Here is a 20,558-nt window from a genome sequence, read left to right on the forward strand (position 1 = left end):
TACAATTTTCACCTAGGCATTTTGAGAAACTATTGGCTGGATTGAGCCAGAGGCTCCCTTGACCAGGTGGTTTGGGCTCGGGGGCACACCTGGACCTGCTGGAGGAGTGGGGCCAGCCGAGCTGCTCTGCTACTTCTTGTCGTTCCTGTTGACAAAGGTGAGGAGGTCCATGGCTGTGACCACGCCTAACACCATCTGCTTCATGAAGGAGCTGCCGTTTCCACTGACTGGGAGCACAGAAAGTTCCAGCTTAGTGGCAAAAAAATAAAATAAACCACCACCACCACCAGCCCCCTCACCACCTTCCAGCTGTGCAGAGGCTGCTGTTCATTTATTAAAAGAAACCCTTAACAGGGGCAGCACCTGTCTGAGTTCTACCTCCACAGAAATGACTGATGGAGCCTCAGTCAGGTTACTGGGATCACACCAGAGAGGCTTTTGCTGCAAATAACACACCTTTGCCAAAGCAGGAAACTTAATTTCCCAGTGGTTTTTAGCCAAATTCTGTTCCAGTCCTGCTCCTATCATCACAAAACTTTTCAGAGCAAAGTAATGAGACTCTCTGAAAGCAGCAGTCAAGCACTTTTCTACTCTGTTCTCATAACATCCTACACCACATTAATGAAACAGCACTTCAATAATTGTTTTAACTGTCTGATAAATGTTTTCTTAAATAAAAAATAAAATTAGCCACCAGGGTACAAACACAAGATAAAATCCAAGCTCCAAAGGTGTGGGAAGAAAGTAATAAATAAGGGGGTAACTGAGACAGCATTAAAACAGCAGCTCTGGAAAAGCAAGTGGGTGTTGTTTGAAAATCAGAGCAAGAGGTGCTGCAGACAGCTGGCTGATATTTTTTGTTAGGTGCCATTTAATTTGCTGATGCCATTTAATTTATATCAAAACGTGTTACAAAAGAGATAATCCTTATTTTAAGAAAACATAGCTGAGAAAGGCAATTCTGCCTGGCATTAATTTTGGTGATTGAATTGGAAATGTGCATCAAAGGCAGTTTTGAGTGACAGATTTTTGTCTGCAACCTGTTGTAGGAACATGGATGGAGTTGCAAGCTTCAGAGCTGGTGGGCTCAGGGGAAGCAGGGCCTGGAGATGGAAGGTTTGGGATGTTTGGGCATGGTGGGTTCTGGAGGCCCTGAGTGGAGCAGGCAGCCCTGTGCTGGCAGTGTCACCCACTGCTCACCCAAGGGATGTTCTGCACATTCAGTGTGTAAAATCCCATTAAATCAGCATAATTACACCCCTCAGCTCTAATTCACAAGACCTAAACTCTTCTGACTGCTTTTTTGTGTTGCTCACTTTTCCCAGCCAAGGTCAAATCTGTAGTCCCAGAAGTAGTCTTTTGGTGTGACTGTACCAGAAAGGTGTGTGAGGTCAGATGTGCTGAGCAGCACCTGCCACCACAGTTTTTTTGGGTCAGAGGAGGCACTGGGGTGATCCCTGCTGCCCCTGATGTGTCAGCAATCCTGATGCTGCTGTGCTGCTGCTGCTGCAGGCGACTCTGCTGGTTTGGTTTGCTGCACCAGGGGGAAGGTGGCTGTGCAGTGGATTGAGAACAAACCAAACCTGCTTTAATGGTTCTCCCAGACTGGCACAGCATCCCTACTCCCAGCCATGGTCCAGGTAAGAGACACACAGCTGCCCCAGGCCACACATCAGTGTCCTGATGACTCGTGCCATGGGGCTTGCTCATGGCCCAACCCAGTTTTTCTCAGCTTTCTCAACTTAGATGTCTGAATTCCACCCAGGCTTTACCTAATGTGGCCAAATGCTCCTGACCTTGCCCCTGGGCTACAGAAGTCTACAACAGAGATCCCTAGTGTCCCCCTTGCTTGCTTTGCCCCTCTCCCCTCATCTCTGTGGTGTCAGGAAGAGACACAGGTGAAGAGTGGGCAGTTCCAGGGCTTTGCAGAGCAGAAACCCCTCGTGCAGAGGCTCAGGGGCTGCACATGTGCAGCAGCTGCACTGACACCTGCCACAAGCTGCTTAGAGAATTTCCCTTTCCCCTCCCAAACACTTGTGCCAAGCCCCTGGAGAGTTTCTGCAGATACCTACACTGTATCTGCTCGAGTACAACGATTGCAAAGTGGTCGTTCTCCAGGATGCAGGAAAGCTTCCCCAGGCTGTCCTCCAGGCCGATCTAAACGGGACAAAATGTAACATTTGACATTTTACTTCACCTGACAATGGCTGAGCTCTGATTTTGGAGGGTGCTGGATGAAATCCCCTGTCAGTGCTTGGCTCCTGCTGTGAAAAGCTCCCATATCTGAACCCTGCTGGGTCAGCAGAGTTTTTACAGGTGCTTGTTCTTACTCTCATCTCCAAGATATCACCACTGCCCTCCCCACTCCTCTCTGCCTTCACATCTCTGCCTTCTCACCGACCTCTTCTCCCAGCTCCTCTCACACCCCAGGGTGGTGGTGGTGCACCTCTCCCTCTCTCCCTGTCCCCAGACAGAGGCTGACACCAGCCCAGCCTCAGTGGTACCTTGGAGAACTGGTCGTAGGTGACCTTGGTGACAGGGTCTGAGAACTCTGCGTTTCCAGCCAGCACGGAGCTGAGGGTGTTGCTGAGGGTCACCATTCCCAAAATAAGCCTGTAAGGGAACAGGGAGTTTTCCAGGTGGTCAGAGCTGAGGTAGAACATGCATCTAACATAGGGGCTGAACTGCTCAGGTTGAAGTCAGTGACTGAATTGTTGCTGCAGTCAGTGGGAGGCAGCAGGTTTCTCCTCACTTGAGCAGAACAAGGAAGCCTTTGTCCTCACCAAGCTGTTGGTTTTACAGTAGTTAAAATCTGCTATTGCAGCCCAGGACTTAGCAGCTGGGAGAAGGAAAACCCGTGGGCTCTCCAGCTGCTTATTTGTGTGGTTTCCCCCAGCTCTCACTCCCCTGGGTTCCCCTTGCCTGTGCACTGATCCAGTGTCTTCCGAGTCTAGTGGGCACTGGACTGGGCTTTGACTGGATCTTTTACAGGAGTTTTATTGATGAATTTTCACAAGGAGGCAGATGATCTTTTTAAAATTATGTATCAGAGTCCAACACAAGAGCCTCAATGCTGGATGAATAAATGGGACTTTAACTTCATCATGACTGATTTTTCTGTATGAATGCCCATCTCTGTAGTGAGCAGAAATAGTTACCCTGACTCAGCAACAACAGGAGCTTGGTCATATCCCTTCTCCTGGAGAATCTCAATTGCCTTTTGACAGCTGACTTCTGGGAGGAGAATGAGAGGGGCCGAGAGGTTCAGTTTCTGCACCTTGATGTTCCACCACCTGTTGAAAGACAAATGGCAGTGCTGAGCTGTGACTGCTGCACAGCTGTGGCCTTCAGCAGGGGGACAAGGCCAGAGGAGATGAGGGATAGTCTGTCTGCCTGAAAAGCCAGCCCCACTCCTACACCCAAAGCAGAAATGCCACCACGGCCAGATCTTGTTGAAGCCAAGCTTTCCCTATGCCCCGTGTTCATGCAGCTCCAGAGGCAGGGATGACACCAGCAGCTGGCAAGGTGCTGAGCTGTCCTGAATCCAAGGAAGCTATTGAGGGCTTCACTTCAAGCTCATAAATGGGTGACCTACCAGTTTTACTCCTTTGTTCAGTATCCTTGGTCCTCACAAGGCAGCATTTGCAGCTCCTGCAGGAGAGAGCCTGGCAGAGATGCTCGTGTGACTTATGAGGGACAAGCTGAGCTTGTTTGTGGGGGAACACAAGCAGCTCCCAAACTTCTCAGCCCTGAGTCCTTGCAGAAAGGGCAGGGCAATGCTGGAGCCTGGAAGGGCCAAAAGCAGCTCTAACCAGACACAAGAGGCCTGGAAATATATTAAGTTTTCAGGGAATATTTTACAGTAACTTTTGGTAAAGGGGAAGGTGACACCAGTAATACCTGCTGTCCTTAGGGTGGGACCAAGAGCTTTTCTAAACAACTGGCATTTGCCCAGCCACACATCAGCAGTTTGCCTCTGACTCCCTGCCTTGAGGGGACTCTTGCCCCATGGTGTCCAAGGGACAGCAGAAATGGCCATCATTTCTGGCCAGCAGCTCTGGAAGGCGAAAATTTCCTGTCCCCTGCCTGAAATGAGCTGCAGAGCTGTTTGAAAGGGGCTTGCTACAACAGGGACCCACCCTCCCCAGCAGTCTGATGGTCCTTTGACATCAGATGTGGAGTAGAGAGAGCTTTTCAGAGGATTTAGGTGGCCTGGGCTGCCACATGGGAGTGGATCAGCTACTTTGGGACAGAAATGGCTCCTTTATAGAATTTGATTGGAAAGCTGAGATATAACCACCCAAAAGAGGAGCTGACATTACAGTATCCCCAGAGGGTTCTGTACTTTAGTGTTTTTTCTAAACACTAAAAGGGAACATTTCCCTTTGAAGATAATGATTTCCAGACTCAGAAAGCTGATTCCCTTAGCACAGTTTATCCCAGCAGAAGTTCTCTTACCAAGGCTTGTGCTCCTGGACGTCATTTAGGAACCCATTACTTATCATCCACTTATCATTCACAAATTTGGACCTAGAAATTACCAACAAAGAGCGAGTCTGTGAGGCTTCCAGAAGAAGTCGTGCTTTGTTTCATGCACCAGACCACAGCACTGCCCCTGGGGCTCTCATGATTTTTGCAGCTGGCTGCTCTCAGCCCCTTTTAAGGTCAACAGGAGCATTGGGTGCTCAGTAACTCTTTGAAGCACGCCAGCTATTTGCCTTCCTAACTTTAGGCATGCACGCTCAGAAAGCGTAGCTTGGCTGAGTCCTGCTCTGTGCAGTAAGTCAGGGATGAGAGGAAATAAACCCCAAGTGCCCCAATCCCCTGGTGATTGCCACAGTGGTGTGCTCTTTCTCCCTGTTGTTTATTTTGCTTTTTTTCCTGTGATCTGCCCGAGGGAGACTCCCAGCTCTGGGCTCACTCCGTGATAGCCTTGCTAGCAGATTTATTGGGGTGGTTCTCCAGAACCCCAAGCTCCTGGGTTCAGCTCCTGCCACAGAAGGCCATGGGAGCTCCCCCACTGATGCTGGAAAGCAGGGGAGGGAGCGGGACACTCACATGTAGTTCCGGATGGAGTCGGGCAGGATGACAACGCAGCGCTGACCCTCCTTCAGCTCCTTGGCAGCTCTCACAGCCACGGACATGGCACTGCCCGAGCTGCCACCTGCATGGGCACCAAGGAGAGGGACACAGGTGTCAGGGCAGCCCGGGATGCAGGGCCACTGTCCTGGTGTGGGGAGCACAGGCTGCCCCAGCTGAGGTGCAGAGGTGGCACCTCATGGGTTTGGGATGCTGGGATGGGAGGACAATCTATCCCAAAGCCTTGTAGGCTTTAGGGCCAGGTAGAGGTAGGGACTGATGGGACGTGTTCATATGGTGGCTCCTGGGCTTTTGAGGCAGCGTAAGTCACCTCATGAACTCCATAAACCACTTCTTGTGGGCAGACCAAAGGCTGAAAGGTCCCATGCAGGGACATTCACAACACGCTGCCCACACCACACCCTCCCTTTGCATGAGCAGAAGACCATGCCATTTCTAGAGCTTCTGGCTGACACACTTGGCAGCCAAAGACTGGTTTTAAATGCACTGTAAAGACTGAAAAAAACATAAACATTACATTCATGCTTGGAATACCAGGCCAACGTGATGGGCAGACTTGAACGCTCCCCGTGTCTGTGTGCACGCATGTGGTTTGCTGCACGTAGGGAAAGCAGGTCCCTGCTTTACAGAGGCAATTCTTCCACCACCAGTCTGAGTGCTGGAAGTCAAACACATTCCACTATCTGTGTGCCAATTACACACTTGCATTCAAGGCAGCACGTATTTTACAGCAGGTTAATTATCCCTGGGTCACATTTTTCAAACAAACTAGGAACGGCCCTGAAAAATGCAGTTCAGGGAACATGAAGCTGTTCACAAATTATGGTTGAGTTCAAACAAGTGGTTTCTGTTGAAACACAGTGACTCTGTGCCTGCTAGGTTAAATCAACATTTAAGTGTTTCATTACATATATATAGCCTGATCTTTTCCAAAACTCCTTGGATATGAGTGCTCAGGGCTTTTATCAGCTGTAACTACAAGCCTACGTAGTGTCTGGTCCTGGATGCAAACCTGTGTCTGTTTGCTGGGTGTCAGGGAAGGCTGAAAACAACACTGATGCTCTGTGGAGGCTCTTAGGGTACAGACAGGGTCTGTCTGAGGGCACCTGTTCATTTTGGGAAGCCAGTGGGATCACTTACAGCTTGTTGGCACAGGGAGAAATACTCAGTAAGAACATCTCACACTTTCTTTACTTTCAAACCTTCCTGGTCCAAACCTGGCACCTCTGGCGTGGCAGTGACACCAAGCACGGCCTCACAGAGCTGTTGGCAGAGCCCACCTGTCCTGCCCTGAGCCCCACTAATCCTCCCTTCAGCCTGTGTAACTCTACACTGCCTGAAGATCCAGTTCCACTGCAAAAGTGCTCCAGTAAGGAGAGAATTATTGCTTCTATAATTACTGTGGCCCATGAGTCAGACCCCAGAGCAGACTGAGGGACACACCTCTGGAGTCTGCAGTGACCTCTGCACAGCCCCAGGCTCAGCCTTTCAGCCCTGCTGACCCAGCAGACACTAAATGCAGAGAGCACTCACCCTGGAGCGTTTTGGTCCCAAAAGGATGAGGTTCAGAAGGTTTGTTAAGAGAACAAAACTGTTGTGGCTGCATTCTGCTTACCACACAATAACCCCTCCTCTCTGATCAGCCTGCGGGACATGAGGAATGAGTCTCTGTCGTTGCATTTGTACCACTGATCGACCACCTGGAAGGAAAGCAAGGAGGATGAGTCTTGGCAATGTCATTTCAGGCTGCCCTGACCCTCTGAAGCACACCATGGTGCTGATGCCCACAATATCTGGCAGCCCTGAGCTGCCCTCCACACTTGTTGAAAGCATTTGTCAGAACACCCATGGTCTGGAGGGTGGGTTCTTGCTTGCAGACACCCACACCTTTCCATCCAGCACCGTTTTCTTGGAGAGTTAGGAATGCCTGACAGGTCCAGAGTTAGGATGTGGAAGAGTATTTATGATGTCCCAGGCCAGAGTACATTAATTGTGGAGATTTTGCCAGAATGAGATCCAGCTACAATGATCAGTCTGTATTAAGGTGACAGCTCTACAGCCATGTGCTGACAGCAGGGATGTAGTCAACACCTGGAAGCAGAAGGAATCTGGGGTCTAAGGCTGTGAGGGACCTTTCTAGAATGAGGCATGGGGAACACAGGCAGCCTGTGTTAGGGATTTAAAGCTCTGTGGCAGCTTATAGACTGAGAGGGAACGTGACAAGAAGAGCTACAAGGTTCATGGTCTGCTGTCTTACAGGGCTTGGATCTTGTCATCCAGCCTGTGCATAGTGCAGGATTTCTGCTCTCTGTGTGGGGTGCCTGAGGCAGAGAAGGCTCAGGAAACAGCAGCATGATGAGGAGCAGCCTCAGCCCAGACCTCTGTGTGTTCACAGTGGAAAGGACACACTGAACAATGGTGAGGCTGAGCAGAGGAGACTCACACTGTGTTATATGCCTGTTTTTCACTCTATTTGCCTTCTCCTTGTGGGTCAGTTATAATCAGAGTTACTCAGAAAGTAATTGGGTGTCCCAATACCCCACAACAGTTCTGCACTAGGAAGATATGTCAGGGCCACCACACCTCTGGCCTGGGGAGCAGGCTGGATGCAAAGGCAGAGATCAGGCAGAGGCCCCTCTTCCCAGGGTTACTCACTGATCTGTCCAGGACAGTGGGGATGAAGTCGTGCCCAATGCCCTCCACCTCAATGGTTGTGGTGTTGGTCCTGTTCATCTCACTGGGCAGAGCAACAATGGAGCCGTCGGGGTCCACGCCAATGATCTTTGAGGGAAAGACATTTTGTCAAGCCAAAGTGGGAATTCAGAAACAGCCAAATACAAAACCCAAAGGAAAAGTTACCCTCACCCTTATCAGCAATGTTTCCTTCCCGTGATACTCATTAATATTCCTAATCACTGGCAGCATGGAGAGCTTCCAGGATAAAAGGGTGCTGTTTTTCACTGTCTTTTAAAATAGATCCTAGGTGGCTTCAGCTGTTGCAGAAGTGACTGGTGGCTTAAAATGTTATCACTCTCAAGGTGTTTGTCGTCACCCCTTTGGCAGAGCCTGCCACTTCCAAAGCCCAACCCTTAGGACAGTGCCAGAGCTCCTTAATCTATTCTAGGTGAAGCCAGCCAGTGAGCTCCAACATGTGGATACAGACATCCTTTCTGGATCTAGTTGTGCTGGCTGATGGTGACACCTCCCTGGTTATTTACAGTTTGGTGTCTGGGCTCAGGTGCCTCCCTCAGCACGCAGCTTGAGAAGGGATGGTGACACTGCTCCACATGCAGCTGCCCACTGCCAGGGAGGTGACCTCACGTGCCAGTGCTCCAGTGGTGGGTCCACACCTCCCTGGTGGATCAGGGATCACTCACAACTGGCCAGACCAGAGAGGCAGTGACTGTCACGCCTCCAGTCTGCCTCAAAGCACGAGCTCTGCAGGATGAGCATTGTGACAGATGTTAACCCTAAAGCACAGAGCGTTTTGCAGTGGCAGAGGAGAAGCATTTGCAGTCTGTGCCCCCCAGAGCATCCTGCACAGGACAAGGCACCAGGCAGGGGGAGATTTTAGTGGGGCTGTTGAAACTTTGATCTCTTAAGGCACTTGGATGGGTCTAGATCAACCTAAACATCATCCAATTGCTTCTAACAAAAGCCACGATTGCTGTGAACAAACAAATGGGTGCAGACAGCAACTCCCTCAGGTGAGCCTTGGGGTTAGGCAGGAAATGACATGCAGTGACAGGACAAGGGGGAATGGCTTTGAGCTGGAGGAGGGTAGATTTACACTGGATATTAGGAAAAAATTCCTTATTGTAAGGGTGGTGAGGCCCTGGCACAGGTTGCCCGGAGAAGTTGTGGGTGCCCCGTCCCTGGAATTGTTCAAGGCCAGCTCTGAGCAGCCTGGTCTGGTGGAAGGTGTCCCTGCCAATGGCAGGGTGGAACAGGGTGACCCTCAATGTCCCTTCCAACCCAAACCATGCTGTGATTCCTGGCAGTCCTGCCTTACCTTGCACTCTGGGCACTTCTCCTTCAGCTTCCTGGCCACACCAGTGATGGTGCCTCCTGTGCCAGACCCAATCACCACCATATGGACCTTGCCTGCAGATCAGGGGGGAGAGAGGCTTGCAAGGACTCAGCACAGCCCCCAGCACCATCTCCCCTTTATTCAGACACCTGTGCAGATGCAGAGCCTGTGTCCACCAGAACCCCATGTGAGGAATCACAGAATCACCAGGTTGGAAGAGACCTTCAAGATCATCGAGTCCAACCCAGCCCTAACACCACAACTGGACCATGGCACCCAGTGCCACATCCAGTCTTTATTTAAACACATCTAGGGATGGTGACTCCACCACCTCCCTGGGAAAACCATTCTAATATTTATCACCCTTTCTGTAAAACCTTTTTCCTAATATCCAACCTATATTTCCCTTTGTGCAGCTTAAGGCTGTGTCCTCTCATCCTGTCAGTGATTGCTTGGAGAAAGAGACCACCCCCCACCTGACTACAGCCACCTTTCAGGGAGTTGTAGAGAGTGATAGAGTTTGGACAACACCCTCACACACAAGGTGTGACTTTTTAGGTGTCCTGTGGAAGACCAGAAGTTGGACTTTGATGATCATTGTAGGTCCTCTCCAGCTCAGGATATTCTGTGATTCTGTGGCTTTAGGGGGAAGGAATATCTCAGCACATCCATCCCTTTCAAACCACAGCATATCAAAGCAAATCACACATGTGAGTATCATTAACAGGCACAACTTTTCAGCCTGTGTTGGCATCCACAATGGAGGGAGGGCTGAGCTCTGCCCCGGCACCTGCCTCTGTCAGATGCAGCCCCACTGGCATCACTGCAATTATACAGTTTTAGGACTGGTAGGAGCAGAATTGGAGTCTGGCCTTCAAAACCTGACGCTGCTGCTGCTGCATTGGGAAAGGGGGAGCTTCAATCCACGGCTGGCAGCCAGCTGGAGCAAATGCTACCACTGTGGTGGAGGGAAAGCTGGGACTCTTGTTCCTGTTTATACCTGACTGCTTTACTGCTGTGATAACAGCTCTCCAGTTAAAATCCTCCTGTCCTATTCACGTTTTACAGGGCTCCCAGAACCGGCAATAAACTTCACTTCTATCTGCACACACATGGACTGGGACAGCCCTTTATCATCCCCCAGCCCTCACTTCCCACGTCACTAGTTTGTGAGGTTTCAGTCTGTTTTGATTTGCAAAGGAGTGTGCTGGATCAGATGCAGCCTGCCATGCCCTGGTGGATTTATATTCCCCTGCAAGGCCACGTGGGACATCTTGTGTGCCCAGCTGGCAGGTCACAGAGGTGCTGTGGCCACCAAGAGACATGTTCCCTCTTCTTTAGGTACAGCCTGAATTTCTTAAGCCTCTGGTCTCCTCCCCCAGGTTTTTGCAATGGGAGGGGACAGCCGGGAAGCCCTGCAGGCTGAGGTGTATCTGGAGTGGATTAGGAGAGGTTGCTACACCCCGCGTGTCAGTGTTATTAAGATAATACTGCCTGCCCCTACAGAGGCCCTTTGAGCTGTTTCTAGACATGCAGGTCAATAAATGATGTAAATTAAACCTCTCAGAGAGGGTTACAGCCCTCTGCACGTAGAGGCAACAGCACAGACCTTCACACTGCTCCAGGATCTCCTCGGCCGTGGTGTCGTAATGAGCCAGGGGGTTGCTCGGATTTCGGTACTGTTTATTCCAACAGAGAACAGCAGCAGTTACCGTGTGAAGAGCAGGTCAAACACCAAACCAGCAACAGCTCCTGACACAGCTGTACCCAAAGCGTGCAGCTGCCCCCTCCTCTCCCTGCCAAGGGGGAAACTGCCACCCCACCAGAGCAGGTCACAGGTATTCCTCCTGTTTATCCCTTTGGGACAGATTTCCAAGCCCACTTGGGGTTTTTTCCACACTGGAAGGTTAAATGTGTCCACAAACACTCACTCTCCAGCACTTGGTGCCCATTAGGTGTGGGGATGGTTCAGAGGTTGGGAACTGTGGGCTGGAGAGGCTGTCTTGATCATCAGCTCTCATGCACAGAGGGGTTTTGCAGCAGTGGTGTCTGTGCACCCCCACATTCACACCCATGGACCAGGCTGCTCCTGAAAAGCTCATTCAGTCTCTGAGCCTCTTTTTTCTTAGAAGGAAGGAGTCTGACTTTCCTGCACTCCAGGGGCTCCTTACTCAGGGGTCAGACCAAGTGCCCTCCTGTCCAAGACCCAGCACTGCAGGAGCCTCTGGCATGAATCACCAGGGTTTGCCCTTTACAGAATGAGTTTTTTTTTTTGAGGCAGAACAGAGGCTGCTAGCTAGGCTTAAAAAGTGGGTTTTATTCAGGTCAAAGTTAAACCTGAAGCAATTTGAGGAGTCTGAATTGTGCAAGAAAACCCAGCCTTGCCCACACCCGGGCTTTAGCAGAATTGTCACAGGTTTGGAAGTGTCCCTTATTTTGTTTCTGTCCCCCTCTACTTTGCAGAGGAGCAATTAAGTTTCAAATGCCATAAAACACTGACAAAATCTGCCTCTGGTGCCAGTTTGAATGAAGCCCCCAAACAAGGCACACTTGGAGAACACCTTATAAACTCTCTTGGGAAAGAGTGTCAGTGGAGGGATGGCCTTTACCTGATCCAGGATGTGAGAGTTTGGGATTTCACTTTTCAGCTTCCAGGCAACTCGGATGTTGGACTCGGGGGCATCAAAGCGGGTGCACGGGGTCCTCACGATTTCAGCACCCAGTGCCTTCAGAATATCGACCTTTGGGAGGGAAAAGAGGAGATGCAACACAGCTAATCCCACACAGGGAGGGTAACCCGAAGCTGTGGGCTCAGGGCAGTGCCAGATGCCAGAGCAGCTTTGCATGTGGGAGACATTTATCATTTGGAGATACAATGTCCAATTCTGGACTGTGCTATCTCTGACATGCTCCTAGCACCCCAGGGCCTCCTGCCTGAAGCTGGCAAATGGATTCAAGCCTGGCCTCTTGCCCTGTCCTACTTGGAGGGCAGGCTGGGGACAGGGTGGAGGGAGGTGACAGTGTGCTGCTCCATGGTGCCTGGGGAAAAGGGCAGAGGGAGCTGGACACGGAACAGTGTCTCCTGTGTGCTGGGGCTGGAGCCCCAGCATGCAAAAGGAAGATCAGAAAGCCGGTTTTGCCCAAGGTCCCTTCTCTTCTCTCACCAAAGAATGGTTAAGAAGCAAATCAGCCCTAGGATGTCTCCTCTGAGAGACGTGGCTGTCAGTGGGAGAGGGGGAGTGTTGGGACCCCTGGAGATGAAGCCCATGGCAGCTGGAGGTGGCATCTGATACAGACTGAGCTTAAGTGAGATTTAGGTTGAAATGAGGGTGACACTTTGGAGAAGGGCTCATTCCTGAGCCAGGTCAGGGTCCAGGTCTGGCTTCAGTGGCATGAGTTCAGCTGAGCTGTCTGTGAGGCTCTTGGCCCACGACTGAGGGATTTCTGTCATCTCCAGGACAGTGTGTTCACCTGATCATCAGCTCTCATGCAAGCTGACTTGAGACACCACCTGGAGAAAGCAGCTCAGGCAGCTCTAAGTGTCTCCAGGTTAAAGAAAACCATAAACACCACTGAGGCCAAGTGACCCGTCAGATGTCAGAGGGTAAGTGAGCAGGACTGGCAGGATAGCCCTGGCGCCTGCCTTCCTCTCCTGCTGTGCTTTCACCTGCAGCAGATCCTCTGCAGCAACACACTGTGTTTGGCTATCCCACCACCCAGCTGCACTTCTGAAAACCCACAGCCACCAGGCTGTCACAGGCTGCTTTTTTTCCCTCAAGAGGCAACTTTGTGAATAGCAGCTGTGGCAGTGGGTGTGCAAGGCTCGTTGGCCTTTGAAGGAGAGGGCTCCAGGAAGGGAGAGGCAGAGAGAGAGAGGAAGGAGATGTTCCCTGGCTGTGGGGTAAAACCATACAGAGCTCTGACCTTCTCCACACTCATTTTCTCTGGCAAGACGATGATGCAGCGGTAACCCTTCAATGCAGCCACCAGTGCCAGCCCAATTCCTGCGTGGGGGGGAGCAAAGGGAATTGGTTGACAACAGCATTTGGCAAGAGCGACCAACGTGCGCCACTTCCTACATTCCTGTCTCCTGAACGGAACCATGAAATGGGCACTGACAAACCACAGGTGAGGACATCCTCCACGAGCCTCCTGGGATGTGCTGGGAGCACCAGGGAGTGTTGGAGGATGTGCTGACAGGCAAGTGGAGCTGCAGCATCACTCCTGCTCCCAGGGGTCTACCAGCGTGGCACTGAGAGAATGGCAGGGCTGGGGAGAGCTTTTCTCCCCTCTCCGAGGCTCAGGCATCTTCCCGTGGTTTTGGAAACACAGGAGAGAGGTGATTTTGCTTCAGGAGTGCCTTCCCCTCCCCCTCAAGCACTGTCAGTAGTGAGGGGACAGGCACAGAGGACACTGCACGTCACCCCGTGGCCGACAGGCAAAGGGCACCTCTGCTCCAGTTTCACCAGGGTGATGGATGGAGCCAGCTGCTCCCAGCTAGAGCAGGAAGGTGAGGCAACAGGAAGGAGCAGCATGTCCCTGCCAGGGGCTGCAGGGAGCCTGGTGCCATTCCAGCTGCCCCAGGCAGGCAGGGAACCAGCGTGATCCATGTGGGACACTGCTGGGGGAGCACAGATCCCCTTGGCTCCACGTCTGGGGGTGGCTGGGCTGACACAATGTGGTGGGGTGACAAGTGACAGCAACAAGGGCAAAAATCATAGGAATTCTCTTCCAACCCATCAGGGGAATGGTCTCTGGGAACCTCTGAGGATTTAAAAGCTTCCCAGCCTGAAAACACACAGGGCCGCCCAAGTTGCTGCTGCTGTCTGCCTTGCCACAAAGAGACCTTCCAGGCACACCTGTGCAGGTGTGGGACCCTTGCAGGACCCTCAGGAATTTCAGCAAGGAGGCACCTCAGCATCCCAGGAAGCCCATGGCCACCAGGAGGGGAGCTGAGGGGAGGATGGAGCCAACCTTGTAACTCCAAGTGCAAGAGCTCCTCAAATCCTGCTCCTCAGAATTCCACTCTGCTCAGTACCCAGGCAGAGGGAGCATCCCTGCCCTTCCCACCTGTGTTTCCCGAAGTGGGTTCAATCAGGGTGTCTCCTGGTTTGATAATCCCAGCTCTCTCTGCATCCTCCACCATCCTGAGGCTGATGCGGTCCTTCACGCTGCCCCCTGCATTGAAGTACTCACATTTTGCCACTGGGAAGGGAAAGAAAGGGGAGACTCCATCAGGCAGCAGCTTCTTGCTCCCCCAGGCCTCACTGCAGTTTTAGGACACCTATTCCTCCTCTGCAGGACTGTCCTTTGCTCAGGGGAATGCATCCACCATCTGCTTTTCTGGGATTATCCACTGGCATAATCTGCACAGAATCCTTCTTTCCCCCCACATTTCCTTCACCCTGGATGGGTTTGAAGTCAACCTGGTCAACCCAGGATGGGTTTAAAATCAGCTGGACATAATCATTGCAAGGGGGGGAAGTCCAACACTGGCACAGCACTCCTTGTTACTGTGCCTTGAGGATTCTTTTGTGGCAGGGTTTAGCAGCAAGGTCTCCCTGTCTATCCTGAGGCATTGAGGTTTTTCGCAGATATCTAAATAGGTCCCCTTTTCCAGGGGTGATCTGTAGTCCTGAGGTGCCATAAAAAATCCCAAACAATAGAAAGAACATTTTCAACTGTCAGACAAAATTATGTTTTTTTTCACTGAGCTAACAACAAACCAAGTAACCTTCCAAGGCACATTCAAACTGCAAGGCACATCTCAGTCCTCACTGAGGCCTCCACACCACAGGATTCTTCTTACCAAGGCTTTGATGAAAATCTGCATCTAAACTGGTGCTACTGAGCTCTGTTTTACAGACAACAGGGAGAAATGGGGATTTCCAGGGGCCATTCACATAATCCTAGCAGGGACAGCTACCTGAGGCTGAGAAATCAGCCCAATACCTGAGCAGCCTGGGTGGATACAGAAATCTTGTGCTCACCGTTACATTTTATAATGCAAAGTGCCACAACTCCAGCTGCACAAGGCAACACCAGGCAATCCCATCCAGCTGTAGCCTGTCTTGAGGCAGCTGTGCTGCAGGAATTCCTGCGTTTGCTGGGGAAGAGGCTCTGTGCTGACACCTCGCTCAGATGGGAGCATGTGGCTGCTCTGCCTGTTCTGCTCTCCTTCCCCTCCTGTGCCAGGGGAGGGAGACACCATCCCAGAAAATGGGATCAGCCCGGCTTTCCCAGCACCTTAAGCACCAGCCAGACATCCTCCAAGGGACAGGCTGCTGCAGGGGTGCACCGGGCACTGCACATCTGTCCTCCCACCTCCACCAGCTCCCTCCCACTGTCTCCTACCGTCCCCTCAGCTCTCACTGGGAGGCAGTGCGGTGTGGAGTTTGCAGGGTTGGTGTCCCAAAGATCCCAGATCCTGGGAAGGGATCTGCTGGGAAAGCCCAGCTCGCTCCACGTGCTCGTGTGCTCAGTGGGGTCTGGCTGCCCTGTGGGTTCCCAGCTGCCCCACAGCACTGCAAGGTTCTGCTGTGCCATTCCATTGAGGATGAGTGCTCAGCAAGCCTCTCCTTGCTCATGTGACACTCATGGCACTTTCTGACCCTGAGAATCTGCTTTTCTGCCCAGTTTGGATGAAATCAATTAGGGTTAGGAGTTGCAGGAAAGGAGACTGAAAAGTCCACATGCACAGATCTGATTTTATCATACTTGTGATTGTAGGGGACCCTCACAGGAGATAGCAACAGTGCTATGTTAACATCTTAGGGAGAGGACTTAGGTCCATCCCCAAATTCAGGCCAGCTCTGCTCTGAGCTTATGCTTCTGTTATCTGGGAGGAGAGATGCTTCACTACCATTACCCTCCTGCTCATTGCTGCTTGAAACCTCCTTGTTTGGTCCAAGAAATTACTGCCAATTAAGCAGGAGAGCCCAACGTGAGCCACATCTGTCCCTCCCCATCTGTGCTTCCTCTCTAGGAGCCTCTCCTGAAGCCTCCCTCCAGCACCACCCCTCACCCTCACCTCGTGGCATGCAAAAACCTGGTGGGAAGGGGGCACTCACAGAGTTCACACTTGAGCCCATAGGGCTTCCCAATCTTGTTAATCCGGACCATTGGGGTGCAGCCAATTTTCTTGAGGATATTGGGCAAGATCTTCTTTTCTTCTGTCCTGAAATAATGCAGGGGATAGAAAGAAAAAAAAAAGTCAAATCAAAGCTATTGTTGTGCACCATAAACCAAGAGGAAATCTGAGTGAGTGAGATTTTACCAACTTTATCCAAGGCCACCAAAAGATACCCCAGCTCCAAGAGAAAATGGGTGTGCCCCATCAGCAGCTAGTTAACCAGGAGTTAGTTACTGTTTTCCATCATGAGTTATTAGCTCTTTTACATAAAAAGTAAGCTAACTAATTTTCAGGGTTGTTCTGAGAACACTGAGAACACTGAGGCCTTAGGCCAGGTCTGGAGTGAATGAGAAGATGCTGGCAAGCCTTAGGATTTTATGCAGTGGTTGAGAAAACCAGGAGACACAGCACAAGGCTCTTCCTCTTCCCCCATCCTACCCAGCCCCATCTCTGCTCCCTACATTTCCAGATGCCTCTGGGCCAAGAGTTGCTGGCCAGGACTCCCAAACTTGCAAGGATGGCTCCAAGCCCTCAGAGAAGCTGAAGCCACAGAGGGTTCTGGGGGGTGTTTTGCAAAGAGTTAAACCCAGCTCTGTGATCAGTGAAATCCAGCTGCCTGGATTTGCCAGTCACTGTCAGACTCCAGCAGAAGCCAAGAACCACATCACAGCAACTGCAACCAGGATGAAAAAGACCTGTTTGCCCAACACATCTTGCCAGGGAACTCACACCCTGGAGCTTTTTCACAGACAGAAGGAGCAGATTGGGGAGGGCTGTGTTTATTTGGGCCGCATCCTATTGCCCTTGGTCACAAGCCAAGCACATCTCTTTGCCAGTGGGGTGACACTGCTCACTCACGTTCCCTCACTGCTCAGCTCTGCTTTGCACAGCCCTCAGCTCCTATCATCCTTTGACCCCTGAACTGGGGCTCTCCTGTCCCTGTCAGGCCAGGCAGGTGGCTGTGTGCTGGCAGGAAGCCCGTGTGGTGCTGGAGTGACGTGCTGGCTCACTTAGAGTCCTCAAACCCCTCCCTCCAGGTTTTGCAAGCATGATAGAAACACTTCCTGCAGTTCAGGACTACAGGGGTTTAGTGAAGGTCTTTACTACCCAGAGGATCTCTGCTTCTCAAGCCCAGAAATGATGGGATGTGCTGCACACATCACAGGCTCGGTTGAGTGCTGGCAAATGTGAGGCAGTAACGCAGTGAATGAGCTTCCCCCACTGCTGCAGCCAGTGCCCATCTGCTCCAAAAGCCACTGGAATGCTCAGGGGTTTCAGTGGGGCTGAGCCATGGCATGAGAAGGCTCCAGCTCCTTCAGATAACATTTAACTAGAGCCAGGCTCTCCTGAGAGTGACCTGTGCTACTGCTTTACACATCTGGATTGCATCCTGCAGATGCTGATATCAGTTCAGCACAGTGGACAGGGATGGTTTTTCCCTAAGATTCCAGCTTTTAGTCATGGCTTGCTACTCCTTAAGATGTCCAGGGGAAAACCAGTCCTGGCAAAACAAAGGATTCTTGCTGAGGTTATAGTGGGTCAGAATCAGCTCAAGGGATATCAGAACTCTGTATCTCTCAAAAAATTTAAATATTTAATATTCTTAAATTTTATAAAATCTTTAATATTCCTAAATATTATTAAAATAACATCTTATCTCCTCTTCTGCTTCTACCCCCAAACTCAATCAGATTTCACCGGGGAATCTCAGCAAGTCCAGAGATTTTTGCTGCATTGACTGCCATCTGTGGTTTACCCAGAGCAGGGAAACCAAACCACTTCTCCCTCCATGCACTGCTGCAAAGGTGTGGTGTTTTCCAGGGTATTTTCTCCCCTGCTACAGCATGGGTTATGTTTCAGCTCCTGCCCCAGCAGTGCTGTGTGGGCTCCCTCAGCCAGACTCCATTCCCAGAGCACTGTTTGATGCCCAGGTTTGGGAAATGTCTCTCCATCTCCTGTCTGGGGATGGGATGGGCCCAGCCACTGGCACCACCATTGCACCCTGATGCTAAATTGTTAAAAACCAAGAATGCTATCCTTCTCAGAATGATAATTGAGGGGGAAAAAATTAATTTTGACTGAAAAGAGCTGATTCTATCCTCGGGCACCAGCTGCAGGGGTTGCACTGAGCAAGTGCCTGGATGAACAGCATGCTGGATCAGCTCCAGGGCTCTGCATTCCACTCCTCCCTCCCTCATGGGCCAGACCCAGAGGCTGCCCTGGGCTACCCACATGCTGGTGGCTGTGCCCTGGCCTTGTTCCACCTGGCATGTGGTCAGACACGACCATGCAGAGCAGTGCTGCATCTCCCATGGGCTCCAGTTCCTCACTCGCTGCAGCTGGATTCCTGTTTTACATCTCTGCACTGCAGGGACTTGCCTGCAGTTCCCCTGACATTTATGGGACAGCCTTATCTTTAGTAGCTTGTCTGTGTCTGGTTTGCAGGGTCATTAAAGCACCTCTTGTCAAGTCTAGTCTGGGCCCTCACGTCACCTGGGGAGGGAACCTGCTGCTGCGAGGGCAAGAAGAGCTCAGAACACTTTTCTCTGTACTGTGGCCATTTGGCATTGATCTAAAAGCCCAGGCCTTGGTAATCCATTTTTGTGAAGGTCCCTCAGCCATCTAAAATAAGATGCCCCAAACAAACAGATGCTCTGGAAAACACAGAGCTGAAACTCGAGCCAGCCACATCTTTCTGCAAAATAAAAGGGAGTGAAAAAGGCCTTCTTGGAGAGGAGCTACTAAGCTGGTTTTGCCATCTGGAAAATAAACCATCATTAACACAACAACTGGCTTCTGGCCATGAGTATCCTGGTGTAACAACAGTACTTCACCTCCAGGAAAAGGTGCTGAACTGCGCCCTGAAACTAGCAGCACCGAGGAATTACTTACAAGGGAATACAGGAGTGTGGAGACTTGCTGGCAGGCGTTGTGGCTGTCCATGTGCATTTACTGGGCAAGTTGGGGAGGGTCCATGAGCTGTCCTGAATTCCTGCACCATTGCCATTCACGAGGGGACACTTCTTACTCAGCTCCTGTGTGGTGGAAATAGAGACCACATAGGCACCTGGGAGAAAAATAGCTGCAGAAGGGGGAAAAAAATGGCATTTGGGTGTGAAGGCAGGGTGGCCAGGCTGCTTGGAGCATCCTGCTGGCATTTCAACCACATGGATCTAGGTGGATAGGAGGTTGTAGTGATGGAAGGAGGTTGGAAGGAGATGAACAGATGAAGGGATGTTGTAGCAAGGTGAGTGTCAGTCCCTTCTCCCAGGGAGCAAGTGGTGTGACAAGAGGAAGTGGACTCAAGTTTCCCCAGGGGAGATTAAACATTAGGAATTTCATGGAAAGGGTTATCAAGTGTTTGAATGGAATTCCCAGAGAAGTGGTATAGTCACTGTCCCTGGAAGTGTTCAAAACTCGTGTGGATACGGCACTTGAGGACACATACTGGTGGGGAACATGTTGGTGGTGGGTTCATGGTTGGACCTGATGATCATACCACTCTTTTCCAACCTGAGCAATTGCACGGTTCCATGATTCCATGACAAAATTGCACTTTTGGAGTGGTGTGCTAGACCCCATACATCACCTGGGCATCCTCTCCAGTACATCTTCTTGCCCATCTCAAAACCATCGCCTCCACTAGAATGTTTTATGCTCCCAATTTAATTATATGGTCAAGAACAGCTTTTTTTTTCACCCTAGCAGTGAAGAACCTGCAGGTAAATCCATCCAGCAATAATTGGAGAATACTTCTGTGGTGATGGTGAGACTTAGAGGTCACCTCTCCTCTGGCATCCAAGTGTATTAAAATTGAGAAAAAAACCAGAAAAACAAAAAAACAAAAAACCAAAAATGAAACAGCAAAGGGCAGCAAAGGTGCCCAGGGGTACTGAGCAACTCCCACAGTAAAGCAGCTTAAAGAGAGGAGGGTTCATCAGGCTGGAAATGAGACAAGAGGCTACTGCTGAGAACAGGCTGTAAATCCTGAGGGAGTTGGAGAAGGTGCATCAAATAATGAGCAGTAAATAATAAGGCAGAATGGAATTATCAGGAACAACTACAGGGGCAGAGCAGATAAAAAAATGGAATGAGAAAATAGTTAAACAAGTTTGAAAAGGCTGAGTTCAGTAGCAGATTTTAAGCACACAAGCCCTGATGGCATCAGTGCTCTGTAGAAAGGCAATTTTCCATGCTGTTCTCTCTGTATTGGTGGTGCATATACAGACAAAAGGAGGAGTCTGGGCTTAAAGTTTATTTTCAACATCTGCTACTGTCCAGTACCAGAAACAGGGG

The 20,558-nt window shown here is 50.8% G+C and overlaps 1 protein-coding gene across 1 annotated transcript; it reads right to left on the bottom strand.

Annotated features, from left to right (window-relative positions):
• Positions 1–94: 94 nt before the first annotated feature.
• On the bottom strand, positions 95–19,759 carry LOC102106314 (cystathionine beta-synthase-like). Its single transcript, XM_014255656.2, has 16 exons — positions 19,711–19,759; positions 19,155–19,329; positions 16,201–16,307; positions 14,201–14,335; positions 13,055–13,134; positions 11,740–11,871; positions 10,740–10,809; positions 9,113–9,204; positions 7,756–7,881; positions 6,716–6,800; positions 5,059–5,164; positions 4,459–4,530; positions 3,159–3,293; positions 2,505–2,613; positions 2,073–2,157; positions 95–227 (listed from the first exon to the last, which is right to left on the bottom strand). Exons 1-16 carry the CDS (start codon positions 19,757–19,759, stop codon positions 130–132), a joined length of 1,656 nt encoding a protein of 551 aa, XP_014111131.2. The 3' UTR covers positions 95–129.
• Between the last annotated feature and the right edge of the window lie 799 nt (positions 19,760–20,558).

The sequence above is a fragment of the Pseudopodoces humilis genome, chromosome 2 (genome assembly GCF_049639895.1).
Source record: "Pseudopodoces humilis isolate 2021_Gansu_Grassland_sample_001 chromosome 2, ASM4963989v1, whole genome shotgun sequence".
NCBI classification, from domain to species: domain Eukaryota; kingdom Metazoa; phylum Chordata; class Aves; order Passeriformes; family Paridae; genus Pseudopodoces; species Pseudopodoces humilis.

Excerpts from the sequence above, each read along its gene's own strand:
- LOC102106314 (XM_014255656.2), bottom strand. The coding sequence starts at position 19,759 with ATGATCATCAGGTCCAACCATGAACCCACCACCAACATGTTCCCCACC. Across the intron at positions 10,810-11,739 it reads ACTCTCACATCCTGGATCAG|TACCGAAATCCGAGCAACCC; the intron begins GTAAAGGCCATC and ends TGGAATAAACAG. Across the intron at positions 228-2,072 it reads TGTACTCGAGCAGATACAGT|TCAGTGGAAACGGCAGCTCC; the intron begins GTAGGTATCTGC and ends CTGTGCTCCCAG.